The following is a 14,637-nucleotide window of genomic DNA, read 5'->3' on the forward strand; positions in this document are numbered from 1 at the left end:
GCAAGAACAGGCTCAATGATTAACTACATGGACTATTGTGGGTGTGGTGTATATTTTGTAACCATTCTTTAGTATATCACTTGTGTGATGTAAGAATGTTAACACTGTTATATTCTTTTTTAGTATAATATGTGTGTGTGTAGAAGTGAATCATTTATTGCTTGCAAACCAATGATGGTAAGATGATGTCATGGGGTAGGACTGGATAAGTCTGACTTCTTCCTACTCCATTCAAGCATGTACTAGGTATAAGCAAATTGATATTGGATTAGCATTTGTTGGATATGTGTAAAATTATGTGTGTTGACATATCAACTGTCTTTACATGCTTGAAAGAAAGAATAAATCAAATTAATCAGAATTCATATCCAAAACAAAGAAATCTTTTCACTGGGTAACAAAATTGATCATGAAATAGATGAGGCAATTATCTTAATAGGCCTGAGAAAGCGTTTTCATTAGCTGGTCTCCACCACACAGACCAGGTACTTTATGTCCTCTCCCCCGTTTATCTCTGCTGTTTTTTAGTGCATGGGGCTGCATTGGCTGGGGAGGTTAGGGGTTGCAGAGGGAGTGTTGTAGGTGTGTACGATAGAAACATGTTGTGACGAGTTGGCGTAATTGGCTTCATTCACGTGTCCAGCCTGAGAGTTTCCTCTGGGTTTTGGTTAGCCATGCTGCTAACATAGCCTACTCTACCTTAGTACCGATTCTACCACCAGCGTGTCAGTACTGTGCATCAAAAGCACTGTTAAACATCCACTACTAACAAAAATGCATGGCGTGTCGTTATGGTGCGTTAACTGTGGCCCAAATTCGACAGTGAATAAGAGTGAATGCTCATGCTAACGAGGTAAACAAAAGAGTCTTCTTCCCATGGGCATCCACATCCTGATCGTCCCCTGTACATGATTGGTCAATGCAGCGCCCTTGCCAGATGCTGTCACTGTCCAATGCAGTGAAAGCAGAACCTAATCCAACTTTATCGCTGCACAGGGTTGTGTCATTTTGCCGGAGCCCCCTGCGGTAATTGCAATCCCCCATAGAAATGAAGGGAAAGCAGCATAAGGGAGGTGGGTTTAATATAGTGACTGATCATGTAAAGCTAGTCTTTGAATACACAGGCTAGGATGCATAACTAATTAAACATACAGTGGCTCTTGTTTGACAACCTACATATAGTATTTTCAGGCTGATTTATATTGAAGCCTTTGCTGAGCTTCTAGAAGCAAATACGGGACTGAAAAAGAGAAGTTCATCCCAAATCCCTCAACCCCTCTCAGCTACTATGACAAAGATACTGAAGTTCCAGGAGGCAAGACAGATGCTCCAAAGCAAAAAAGTGCAGCATATAAGAAAGTGAGCTTACATATGTGGGTGAAAAAGCCTGTAAGAGAAAGAGAGGAAGGGAGAGAGACAGAGAATGGGATGAGAGGGCGAGAGGGGAGGATGCTGTGCTGATGGTTCATCAAAAATTAATGCCGACCACATCGGTATAAAGATCACGTAGTGGAAAAACAACACATGCCAACAGCCTTGAGTCTCCTGCGTCAGCCCTCCCTCCCCCGCTCCCTTTCCTTTTACCCTCCATCCCCTCCTTTGCACCAATACAGGGCCTTTCTGATCAGGTGGAGGGGGGAGATATGAGCTTTGACACCTTTAAGAGTTCATACAGAGTACCATGCCTCTAATTGCAGGAAGTTCCACCAGTGTAGCCGCTGTGTATCTGTAGTGCTGCCCTAATAGCCGCATTTAATATCCCTAAAATGGAGATCTGAGGTGCACTGTGCGTACTAATATGTGTTATTGTTTTGTGTGAGAAACCCATTATTTCTCCATGCTATTTATTTATTTATTACGTTTTTAAAAAGGCAACTAAGACATGAGAAAAAAAGGAAAACAAAAAGAGTAGAGTGTTGAATAGCAATGTGAAAAAAAAAGTGGAGGAGATGGTGTGATGCAAAGGTGGTGACATGGCACAAACTCTGCCCCAAACATACACGACGGGCCTACTTATACAGCCAAGCCGTCCTTACAGTTGACTAGATGGAAGCGTGAGCAGATGCAAATCAGTCACTTTCTCCATACATTATGTGCTGTTCCTTAAAGTGAAAGTGATGACAGAGCTATCATGTCTCTTTTTACTGATGACCTAGTGCAGTGCATCAGTCCATTAAAAGTCCGCTCCTTGCAAATGTGAAGCAATTATATGTGTGTGTGTGTGTGTGTGAGAGAACAGTAGGTGTGTGCCATACCTGCTACGTTGACTCTGTTTAAACCTCTGGGGATGTTCTCTTTCTCCTGAGTTCTGTATGGAGACAAAGAATATGTTCCAAGGGACTATGAGAAATGATACACCTATATACGTAAACCTAATTCAAGAAGAGATTCGACATAATTCACATAAACAAGCACAATATTTTAATGACTGCCCATTTCAACAGGAGACCCAGTGGCACAGAAAGTGAAATGGACATCCTAGTACCTTGAAAAGTGCCATTAGCAAATGAATCCCTTGTGGCACTATCATCATACTATCTGTCAAACGCCTGCTGTGCTGGCCACACACACACACACACACACACACACACACACTTCACACACCCAGTCCTCAGTTCTCTTCTCCAAAGCATTTTTCTTACCACTTAATGCCTCAAATGCAGCAACAGAGAATTCAACGTGAGCAAGCACATTAGAAGGAATAACTAGCAAAAGAAAGTGAAGCCTCTTCAAAGTAGTGGCGTGCTAATAGCTGTGGGCTGTCACTAGTCCTGTGAGTGGGTATGGGAGATCTGCCTGCAAGAAGCCTGACAGGTGTCTTGTGTATACGTCTGTGCACGTGTGCATGCATCGCACTGAAGCAGAGTGCCATCCGTATTACAGGGAAGAGGCTTGTTCCCTGGTAATTGGCTTGTTCAGAAGCCAGGAAGGAGCTCCCAGCAGTGAGGAGGAAACGCACATCCTGTCACGCTGCTTGTTATTAGTGGGGACAAGGCTGAGAAGAGATGAGACGAGCTGTGTGTATGTGTGGGAGAGGGAGTCCATAACGGTGTCAAGGATGAGGGCGTACCAACTTCTCATCTCAAACCACTACACACAAGTGTCCCCCGTCCATAGGCTGGTAGCACTGTAGGTTGACAGTACTTAGCTTGTATACACCCTAGTCTCTCCTTTCCTCGTGGTCTCCTTAAGGAGGACTGTGTGCTGTCAGCAGCCCAGATAACAATTCTGGGCCTGGGGCAGCATGTGCCCTTCGAGGCAGACTCTCAAGACACTTGTGCACAATAACTGAAGTAATGGGGAAGTGCACATCTAATGCCACAGGAAGAAAAAGCTATGCATTATATGTTCTGCTTGCTTTAATCAGAGGTGCAAACTGGTGAGGGTCCAAATAGGTAAATGTTTTTCCAGCCCAGAACCAAAGAAAATAGGCTCTTTAGAAATAACATAAGATATTAGCATAGCTTAAGACAAAGCAAGTTATAGAAAGAACAAGTTATTACAGTAAGGCTCTATGCCTTTCCTTTACATTTATGTTTTTGGCACACTGGTGTCCCTAAATGAAAATTAGAGGCAGAGTTATTTAACCAAACTGAACTGAGTGTTGAAATTAATATTTAATCTGAGTGCTATCAGCCCTCTTATTGAACTCATTTATGTTTACTGTTCAACTTATGAAAGTTACTAAAAAAAATCTAATACATCTATAAGTTGAGAAGAGTAGAGACAGCTTAATGTTATGGGCTCCTCTTGACCTTTATGGCCTGCTCAGCTCTCTTCACAAATTCACTACCCAACATCTTGCCAGGATTGTGTCCTGTGCTCTATGGACGGTTTGAAAAAGCAGACACTGTAAGACAGAACTGAACCCATTTAATACCAATATCTCTTTACTGATACCACAGGCTTGCCTGTGGTATTAAAACACAGACTTCTGCTTATTTGTTCTTCAGTTTGTCTATCTTATTATGAACTATGAATTACTGACAATTTGTTTAACAGATATATATTTACTGACTCAACAGCATAGCTAATTGTACAGAAGATGCTCACCGAGTGTCATACTCATAAACTGATTACATGAATCGGTGACTGAAAATAGGTATAATACCCTGAATTCAACCAGGTTTCACTTCTCAGTTTATCACAGGCTTTATCATTTCAATTTTATTCTTTCTTTTAGGGTCACATAAGTTTACAAGCCCACTGGAATTTCTTTATCTCGTGCATTCCTTGTTTGAGTCACTTTTTCTCATGTCTACATCAAAATAAACTAAACCCCTAGAAGAAGAAGAAGAAGAAGACGAGAGCAGTAGTGAAGGAAAGAGGGGATCTGGTCAGTGCATGAACCAATAGCCTGCACATGAACCTGCTCCCTAGTGACAACTGCACTTCTCCAGGCCAACTACCTGCTGGTGGAACAGCAGATGTCTGATATGGGGTATGAAATGTGTGTGTGTGTGTGAGACTGCATTCAGAGTGGGATTTAGTATGCAAGAAGGAAGATCAAGAGAGGTGGAGATGAGGTGTAAAGGCTAAGGGCTGGTGGTCATAAGGGAAGACACAGTGGCCTGATGGGATCTCCTATTCTGTCTATCTGTTGGCTTCCAGTCCAAACCAGACTCAGCACCGCATGCGTGTGTGTGAGTGTGAGAGAGAGAGAGAGAGAGAGAGAGGGGTCTAACCTCCCTTTGCACCCCTCCTGTCAGCCGGCACACACTGACAGGATCAGACCTGGGCACGACCCATCACATGCCAGCTCCTCGCGCACTGTCTGACCTCCATTTGCCTCTCTCCAGCTTTCACTCCATCTCTCCATTCATGCATCTCTGCTTCTCGCTCCCACACACACTCATCCACTCTCCAGGTGTTCCTTTGTTCCTTCTCACTCACATTTCTCACTGGATATGAACATTTTCACCCCTTTTGCCACATGCTGCCTAGCCTTAAATCTATGAGTGGAAACCTGACAACTGAGGCAGAATAGTGCTGGTTGCATGGTTCTGTTATTGTAGACACACATAAGCCAACACAGACAGCAGAAAAACAACTGAAAGACTGCTACAACTAATTTGACAGGATGGCAGAAAATGGGAAATTTTGTTATAAAGCTTCAGTGAAATCTGAATAGCATCATATATGCTGTTAAACACTGAATTTTTATTAACTGTCAAAACTCTCAAAAGGTACTTTGGGTACACTGCACCTTAAAGACACAATGTTTTGAAGAAGTATCAAAAACCACTGTCTGGATGTGATACAGTCTCAAAAACAAGTTTGGGCAAATGGACATGTACACAACAGACTCATTCTCTGCCTGTGTAAATCTGTTTTTTCAGCTGAGTGAAAATGAGAGAACAGCAGACTAACAATGAACTGCACATACTGCTGTTTGAAATTCACAGACCGATATTTAAATACAAGTAAATTTACAAATTATGCTCATTTTCAGCTTCATATTGTCAGTCAAAGGTTCTACTAGAAAATGTTTACACCCTTGTACTTTAATAAAGTTCATTAGTTTTCTCAGAAACCCCCCCTAAAAACAAAAACAAAGCTGAACAGTGTGTTCAAGCAGGAGTTTTTACAAATGCAGGAAAGGCAGGAACTGCTCTTTTCCCATGTTTTGTGTGTCTCTACACAAACCGGAGACCGATGTGAATGTCAGAAAATGCTCTAAAAGTAAATTTTGGATATGAGTCCTTTAAGGTAAGGTACAGTTTCAGTCTAGTATCAGGCAATGTAATGAGAAAGCACAAGTGGGGTCAAAGGAGACTAATAATGGTATGGACAGACAGCTGTGTGTAACCGACCTGCTGCTGGTCCCCTGGGTGGTGCAACTGTGGGAGGTGGGAACAGTTCTGGAGCAAGCCCCTCCATTACTCTGAGCTAAATGTCCCAGAGCAGGCAGATAGGACATCACCTGTCAGAAGTCACACAGACATACAAGCTTTGACAGTTTACACTTTACACTCTACTGGGATGTTTGTGTCTTTAGCAGATTAAAAGTGAGTAATCAGCAAAAGCAAAAAAAAAACAAAAAAAAAACCCAATCATCTATACCACTATTCAAACTGACAGGTAGTACAGTGGAAAAAAGAACTGAAACTAATACATCTTTCAGAATCATTTTAAATCATTAATGTAGTCAGTCAATTGCTTAATTAGCTGGTGATTTGTTTTCCATTTGTTTATGTCAACTGAACTATTACACTTAAATCTTATACATCACTCAGTGTCTAAATGGCTTTCTAAAATAAACAGCACAACTGTTGTGAATCACGCAAGTAAATGTATGCCTCAAGTGTGTTAATGCTAAAATGCCTGTGAAATACCAGACTGAAGAAAAATGAAACTTCCTGTGGGTAAATAATGAGATATCAAATGAAGAGCAGGAAACGCCCATGAACACACCATTTTCTTGAGAGAGAGAGGTTCATCTCCCACAGTGAATCCATTTTGGCAACAGAGATTCCTGAATATGGCATCAGCCATCACCAATTTAAGCCTGGCACAGGAAATTCTGACAACCAGCTCCACCAGAACCACTGGAGACACATCTATGGGACAAAGCATAAGGAAAAGAATATATAATATGCAATACTGTCTGGCTTATTTCTTATTTCTGTGTTTCTCTTCCTGTGATTACACACACACACACACAAAACAAAATTTAACTAGAAATACTACTTCATGGTTGTGTGCCTATGCCAACCAGTCAAATTCCCTGGTATGGGACAGAAGTGATGTCAGTAACCTTGACCGTTGACCACCAAAATCTAATCAGTTCATCCTTGAGTCAGAGCGAACATTTGTGAGAAATTCTCTAAACGTGTTCCTGACATATCGTGTTAACAGGAATATTATGGATGTACGGACAGACAACCCAAAAACAGAATGCCTCCAGCTACAGCTATCACCGGTGTGAAGGCATGAAAAGACAGCTATGAATTTAAGGACGGCATTTACAGACATCTAAATTTAACATTTACAGACATTTAAATTTAACATTTGCATGAGGTACCACAGCAGAACTTGCAGGGAAACTGAAAACAGATATTCATATTTTTGTTCCATACCCTGGCTGATAACGGCAAAGTGCTCTGCTAGGTCTTTCAAGCCCTTTTCAACCAGGCTCTGGTTCAATTTGAAGTGCTGCTGACACCAGAACTCCACCAACACAGACAGGAGGTCCAGCAGGGTGACCACCAAATCCGGGCTCAGCTTCTCATCCTTCTTAGCGTAGTCCTTTATTTGAGATAAAGGATATGAAGTTAACAAGGTCCAGGAGTATTTTTCTCGTCACATCTGACCCGATAGGCAATTTTGTTGGGTGACATAACACACCACCCGGTGACAATAATAATACACATGTTCCACAGTATTTACCCTAATGGCAGCCTCTACCAAGAGCTGGGTTAGTTGTTTCACAGCATGGGACAACAGGGTGGAATGCTCCCATACAGTCCAGAAAGTTCCCTTCAGCAAAGATCCTGACCCTGATGTCTTAGAGACTCCTGTTTCCTGAAGCGCTACAAAATCCCTAAGCCAGAGAAAGGCAGGAATGAAGGAAGGACAGGCCATCTAATTTAGCTAGTAAAATTATTTATTTAAAAAATTTATTTTATAGTCAATATTATAATCAGTTCAGTAAGTATTAACAAATTATTATTCAATATTATTTAACTGCTTAAATTCATTTGTGAGAAATTCCCTCCACAACCATGTTCATGAAAAGAAAGGAAAAAAAAAAAAGATTATACATAAAAAGTCCAACTATGTACATATACATATATCCAAGTTGTTACCCAGCACTGATAGAGTAGAGCTCGCCCTGGAAGAGCTTGAGGACAAATGCCAGGATGTCACAATGGAAATGTAACAACGTTGGCAGGGCAGGTCCAGGGAGCGGGTGACAAGTGACTTCACTGGACAGGCAGTACCTGAAGGACATAAAGAGAAAGAGAATATATATAAAGAAACTGCTTAGCTGCTTTTAGTGTTCATTAGTTATGTGGTTACTTGTAACATCAAACCAGTTAAAACTGTAAAATGACTTGAGGAAATAATTTCACAAGAAATCTCCTGTGACATCAGGTTTACCTGATAGCTGTCTCCAGAAAAGGCCACAGGCCCGTCTTACACCGAGGGCACTGCAACAACTGGGCATAATATTTTTTCACTTTGCTGGGAGCAAGCCAGGGTGGGTTGGTAAAAAGCAGAGTATGCATGAAATGCTTGAGGTTTCTCAGGAAGACTGATGTGGCATTACCCTGTGACATAACGAAAACAGGACAACTGAAGCTTTGTAAACTGAATATCTTTAGGTTTTAGACAATCATTTGAACCAAAACGGAATTTATAATTTTAATAATAATAATAATTAGTTCTGACCCCAAATTATAGCTTACTTTATCCAGTGACACATATTAAATAAGCCAAACAGGCAGCTATCCAAATTCCAAAATGTTATAGAACATGTTACATTTCATGCAGCTCCTAGAGTTTGCAGCTAGGATTTTCTTCAGTCTGGTAATTCTGGTCCTACCTGCTGTGCATATTCTAAGACAGAGATCAGATATTGCACTGGTGGTAGTAGGCCTGGGAACACATCACTTCTGATTGAGTCCAAGGCTTCACTGAAGAGACCGCACTCTATCATAGTATGAGCATTGCTAAAGTCTGTTTCTGTTGCCTGGAGGAATAAAAGAACAATGATGAAATGTAAGGGGTATATGAAAAAGGAGAAAACATAGCACTCAAAAAGACAGATGACAGAAAAAGGAGCAAAAAGAGGGCAGAAGGGTAATGGAAATAGGAAGCGAATGGGCATCAAAGGTTCCTGGGGGTCATTTCTGACTGTCACTTATTGGCAAATAGCATATGGACTCAGAAAGTGCAGAATGGAAATACATGAGCACTTATAATAGCAATCTGATAAAGATCCACTTGGGTAATGTATGGAGAGGACAGTGGAGGGTATTGTTAATAGGCCTGCCAATCAAAACTCTCAGATCAGCCAACAGTGGTGGTTACATCAGTGACCCGAGTATGATGCTCCCTTGTTCTAGATGTCACTTTCCACTGAAATTTATGACATAAAGGAAATTGAATGACCTGATCTTCTTGATAACACATAGTTATTTTAGAACTGTGATCGGGGTGGGGTATGTATGCATGTCTACCTGTAAGTGTGGATGGTGAGGGGCATGGTAACCCAGAAATTCAAGGAAGCAAGGTCTCGACCGGCCCTGTAGCAAAAAACCCCAATAACAATGTCAAATATATACAAAGCAGACAAAACCAGTCGTATGTAGCTCAACTAAGACGTCAGCACTTCTCTGCGACATGCTTTCACACACAGACAAAAAAGAAACTAAACAAACAAGTGCACACCTCCTGTTTGATGACATAGTCCCTGAGCTCTGTCTCCAGCTTAGAGAAGTCAACATCAACAAAACCAGTCTTCTCTGTCTCTGCGGGATGATTATCTATTATGTTGAACTTCATATCAACACAATTGCTCTGCCAAAGAAAAAGCCAGGCACATTTAGACTTTTAAACCGCATTTTCAAGTCAATAGTCCTACATTTGAAGCAGTCTGAATATACAGTGTTAAAGTAACAGGTTTGAGCAACCACTCAGAAGCTAAATAAAAAGCCTATAAGCCTTGGGTACTGGCTGCACACATAACCCATACAGTATTACAGTTAATATGATAAAGCCTGATAATCAGTTAAAACCACATCTCTTACATAAATTAGTCTGACTAACCCCAAAGAGGTGCTGGACAATGTGGCTCACAGGGTAGCAAGGAGCACCGTGTGATTTCAAGTTCTCTGTAATGGGTTTAGCCATGACATGAGTGACAGAGACATGAGCGGGAGGAGGGAAGCGGTATACTTTGGCCCTGCCTGCTTTTAGCAGCCTGTGAGAGATATTCAAGAATAATATATTTATCATCATACAATGTGACTTTTATTCATACATGGACTGATTGTTGTGATTTGTGGTAAAGTATTTTTATGTGACACCTCACCGTTTAAACATGGCTCTGCGAGTGGGCTCCTGGACCATGAGTAGGACCCTCCAGCCCTGGAAGGCCCCTGTTAGTCTCCCAGTGGCCACCTTCTCCCTCCACTGCCTGACAGGATAGAAGGCAGATGTGGAACCTGTGGAAATGGCTACCTCATAGGGTTCCTCTGGGAGCCAGGAACCATTCTTAACGCTGTCCAACACATAGTCTGGCATCACAACCCACTTTCCTGGTGGGGTGGTGCAGCAGCAGCAACAGAGCACGATCACACAAGAATCAAATTAAAGAGAGAACAATAGTGTTGCATCAGTCTTGGGACTTCAAAAAAGGAGAACTGCATTTAAGTGTTGGAAGTAAATAGTAGTAGTTGAGCAGTCTTGATATAATCAAGGTGATCAGAAATGATTTTGTAACATTCATCATTATTATTGTAATAATCAACCTAACTGACCTGCAGCACAGGCTGCCAAAAACTTCTCGCTGGACAAAACCTGTGGTATTATGACATGGGTGCAGGTGTGCTGATAGACCTGGAAGATAAGAGCTGGGTTTTCATATGATATAAATAACAGATACTTTTGTGGTGGGCACTGAGCAATGATGTCACAGTTAATAACAAATAAACAAACCCATGTTCAGCGCCATTAATTTTGTTTCGCTGTTATGTGAACACTCCGACATCTGTAGAACCATATTAGAAAAAGATGTTGCTAGTTAAATCCCACAGAACTACCATAAACCCTGAAACCAGAGTAACAGATCAGTTGTATAATCTACAGTATGAAGTACATAGTCACACTATAGACTCATGTACCTGACAGGAGCTTTATTTAAACACCTTGGCAGGCTGTTAACAGGATGACTGTTTCTGTCATTCATCAAGTGAACATACCAATTAATATGCCAAGATTTGCTTAGTTTTCTTTATTTGGGTTTCTTTGTGTTGGTGGTGAGACTAATATTCATCTCTGTGGATAGATAGTTAACTTGTGAAGGGCATTTCATTTTAATTGTACTTCCTATAGGCTGAATAATTTTTAAATGCATCAGGAAAAATATGTAATCATAGTTTATGTAGTCATGTAAATATGTAATCATAGTTAGTCATATTTATTTAAACATTTTACAGCTTTGGTTGAATTCTTTCCCCTAAATGGCTACTCACTGAGCCACCTATGTATTTCCCCCCTAGCTGCTGGATTCCTTGAACTAGAACTCTCTTCTTTTCACGGATCTTGATCCCAGAGATCTGGAAAACACGTGTGTAGCTCTCCATCCTGAAGAGGAAACTGAAGAAGAGACAAAATGGTGTTTAAGTATACAAGATGTAAATTATAGGTTATGGAAATGTATTTGTTTCATTGGCATAAAGTAGCCTGCAATTCCTGTTTGACTGCCTTTGATTACGTTCACTTGCTCTACTGGAAAAACTGGGAGAGGAGCATTTGTGCGGTCGAAAACAAACTGTCAGGTGGGTCCTTTAATCAGTTAATTGCAGTTTGAGACCAGTTACCTGTATGCAAATAAAACAGTATGGCCCTACCGAAGTTTTCTGCTATATGAATAGCTTTGACTGAATTAACAACAATGTGCATTGGTTCTTAAACGTTCATTAGCATTTAACTAATTCCCAGATGGTTTAAAACACAGTTAACCTATCAGGTGCCTTTGTCACACAGATGATAACTCCCGCGCAGCGCGAACACACACTGACACCCACATCCAACGTGATTAACGTTTTGAAACAGTGTTGGGCTGCTGCTTCCAAAAAATAGGTTCAATTTCGCGGACAAACAAACATGGCAACTTTATCCTATTATTATTAATAAACAGCCATTAAGTGTTAACACTTACGTAGCTTCACTGCCATATGGTAACAGCTCTAATACACGGATAACTACCACCCCTTCCTCCTCCTCGTTTGCCTCTCCCCTTCTTCTTCTTCATCATGTATCATGAGCAAATAACACAAGGATGCTTTACCGCCACCAACTGGAATGGAGCTAATTTGGAGTGGAGAGATGTTTCAAATAGTAAAATATTTTAAACATATTCGCTATGTTTAAACAACAAAGCCTTCAATGTAAAACATTTTGCTGTATATCAAATTGATGTATCATAAGGAGTATGATGTGCTGGTTCGGACATTCGCTTATTATCCTGTCATTGTAATGAGTAATTCCCCCCCGTTTGGTTTGCCAGTTGGACTTTTCCATCGAGCGGAAGTTTTCATAGAGCTACTTCCAGGTTGTTGTCACGGACGCTTTCTGTCCCCGGAAATACCACAAATTGCTGGATATCATACAGCACTGATTGATTAACAGGCATATTTGATCGATCGATGGCAATGATTCAGTGCTGTTTATGAAACCTCACGGCCGTTTACAAGACTTCTCAGTGCAATGTTCGGTAAACGTCCAGTGACAGTGATAGATAACGTGAAGCTTTCCATCACAGTAATTGAATCATATTGCGTGGTGGTATGTTTGATGTGGAACTAGCGTTGTTTTTTTTCATAACTGCAAAATAGACGTTATAGAGAAATGTCCGCATGTGACCGCATATGATACTGGTGATGTTTCCCCCTACGTGTAATCGCTTAACACGTAGCCAGTCGAAAGACGGATACGAAGGAGCATGTCAAAGGTAAGATACACAAATATTGCATGTGTTTTCATTCAGAATAACGGTGTTTCAGTGCAGAACTTTATGATGCATAGGTGCCACGTGAACAATTCTAAAACATACAAACAGCCTGTCGAAATCAGTCAATGCAGTGGCATTTTTCAGCTATGCAAAGACTTGCTGCTCTGCTCTGTGATCCAAAATATTTGTAGCCTATGTATGTGGTCACATGGTCAAAGACCAGGACAAGCACATTTAAAGTCAACACCTCTGCATCTGAAGTCCAAGTCTCTGTGTACCACTGATCCGTGCGTGTATGCGTGCGTGCGTTTTTAACCTAATTTCCCTGCAGCGATTAATAAAGTCATCTATCTGAGTAACTGGTTAACTCCTGAATATACTGCAAAAGACTATGAGAATAAAATATTATCACATGACTAGTGATAAAGGATCAAGAAATCACATCATTTTAATTTGGAGTCCCGTGAATCATGATTGCATTTTTAACTTAGTTTTGTTATTTTTTTACTTAACTTACTTGCTTACTTTAACTTTTCTGACAGCCTATGGATGAAATAATTAATCAGTTAATCAAACATTTAATCTGGATGGTCTGGATCTCACACAGTTAGATCACAAGGTTAAACAAAACCATGAAAAACAAGTAAAAGTGACGTTCTCTATGATGTGTTGCTTACACCGATAAACATCTATGGCTAATATCAGACAATACTAGAAAAGACAGTGATATGATTTAAATAGAATGTTACTGCACCAAATGAGAATCAACAGCATTTTTAGACCCTAGTGCTGAAATAATTTGTTGATAATGTGTTAGCTTGTTGACAAACATAATCAACAGTAAATCTGATAAGCATTAATAACCATTCCTCAACTAATGAATGAAAAAAGCAAATATTTGCATTTATCAAATCTGATGATTTCCTTCCTCTTTTTTTATAGCAACCATTGTAAATTGATTACCTTTTGTTTTTTGACCTCAGGTTGAACAAAACAAGATGTCAGAAGAGTGTGTAAATTGGGATGGCTAAATTAATAATTAGTCACAGCCATATTGGGCACTATGCATCTTTGCAGTTTGTGATATTATGATATATTAATTTTGTACTTAACATATTTGAATGCAGTTATCAAATTGCAACCATGCAATCTATAGCTTTATTTTTGTGGCCGTTATATGTGCCAGTTTCCTACAGTAAATGAATGTTTAGGAGTACTACTAAAACATTTACTGAAATCATGAGAGTTGGGATTCAGTAAGCTGCACAATGTGATCTTCTGTGACAATGTTGCCTTGTTTTTCATTGGTTGTAATTGACTCGTTTCACTGCGTACTTTAATAGTGTTGAATGATGATGATTATTCCACAAATCGGCAACAGCAAGTAATATCAGGGTTAAGTCATGTATTATTCATTCACTCATTCTCATTGTTATGATGATGCTAAATTTGTGCACTGCAATTTTCAAAAAGTCCTACACATTTTTTAAGAAGCTATTATGTCTACATATTTCCCTGTGGTAAAGAAAGTCACCACCTATACATTAAATTATAGTTTCTACAAGCAACTGCTGATACTCAAAAATACACCATAATGTTCTGACCACTGCACTTTAAAATGTATTGATATAAAAATGTCACTATATCAAATCTGATGAGACTAAAGCCCATCACCAAGCCAACAGGGCTTATTGTAAAGAATAAAATCAGTCAAAAAACCAGCAGAGTGTAAAAGGGCCAAATGGTTGCAAAGTTCTGTAACAGTGAAGCCATGCTCCCCCCTGGGCATGCAAGAGACACTGGAGTTCTCAGCAGTACTGTGATCTTAGAATATGCACCTTTTTTATATGTTATGTTTCCTTTACAGTAGACTGTTAGGTACCCCCTTTAAAATAATGTTGACTTTAACTTGGCATGCCCTAAGTGGCTTTAAAGCAGCAGCCTTGGGGATGAAC

General features: G+C 40.2%; 2 protein-coding genes across 3 annotated transcripts in view; one reads left to right on the forward strand and one right to left on the reverse strand.

The window, feature by feature from the left end:
* The window catches only part of slf1 (SMC5-SMC6 complex localization factor 1), a 36,676-nt gene extending 24,681 nt beyond the window's left edge, over positions 1-11,995 (reverse strand). For both annotated transcript variants that reach the window (XM_020594345.1, XM_020594344.1), the window contains exons 1-15: positions 11,891-11,995; positions 11,202-11,325; positions 10,488-10,566; positions 10,040-10,265; positions 9,775-9,928; positions 9,397-9,525; positions 9,186-9,251; positions 8,549-8,695; positions 8,104-8,273; positions 7,809-7,943; positions 7,390-7,543; positions 7,080-7,248; positions 6,415-6,560; positions 5,814-5,923; positions 2,256-2,308 (exon numbers count right to left, since the gene is read on the reverse strand). In XM_020594345.1, coding sequence (XP_020450001.1) covers positions 2,256-2,308; positions 5,814-5,923; positions 6,415-6,560; positions 7,080-7,248; positions 7,390-7,543; positions 7,809-7,943; positions 8,104-8,273; positions 8,549-8,695; positions 9,186-9,251; positions 9,397-9,525; positions 9,775-9,928; positions 10,040-10,265; positions 10,488-10,566; positions 11,202-11,312 — 1,849 coding nt within the window. In that variant the 5' untranslated portion in view covers positions 11,313-11,325; positions 11,891-11,995. The remainder of the gene's footprint in view (positions 1-2,255; positions 2,309-5,813; positions 5,924-6,414; positions 6,561-7,079; positions 7,249-7,389; positions 7,544-7,808; positions 7,944-8,103; positions 8,274-8,548; positions 8,696-9,185; positions 9,252-9,396; positions 9,526-9,774; positions 9,929-10,039; positions 10,266-10,487; positions 10,567-11,201; positions 11,326-11,890) is intronic.
* A 283-nt stretch (positions 11,996-12,278) lies between these two features.
* Positions 12,279-14,637, forward strand: part of kiaa0825 (KIAA0825 ortholog) — a 43,416-nt gene continuing 41,057 nt past the window's right edge. Inside the window, exon 1 of the mRNA XM_020594595.1 lies at positions 12,279-12,682. Coding sequence (XP_020450251.1) covers positions 12,600-12,682 — 83 coding nt within the window. The 5' untranslated portion in view covers positions 12,279-12,599. The remainder of the gene's footprint in view (positions 12,683-14,637) is intronic.

This window comes from Monopterus albus, unplaced genomic scaffold, assembly GCF_001952655.1.
Source record: "Monopterus albus unplaced genomic scaffold, M_albus_1.0 scaffold23.1, whole genome shotgun sequence".
In the NCBI taxonomy this organism is placed as follows: Eukaryota; Metazoa; Chordata; class Actinopteri; order Synbranchiformes; family Synbranchidae; genus Monopterus; species Monopterus albus.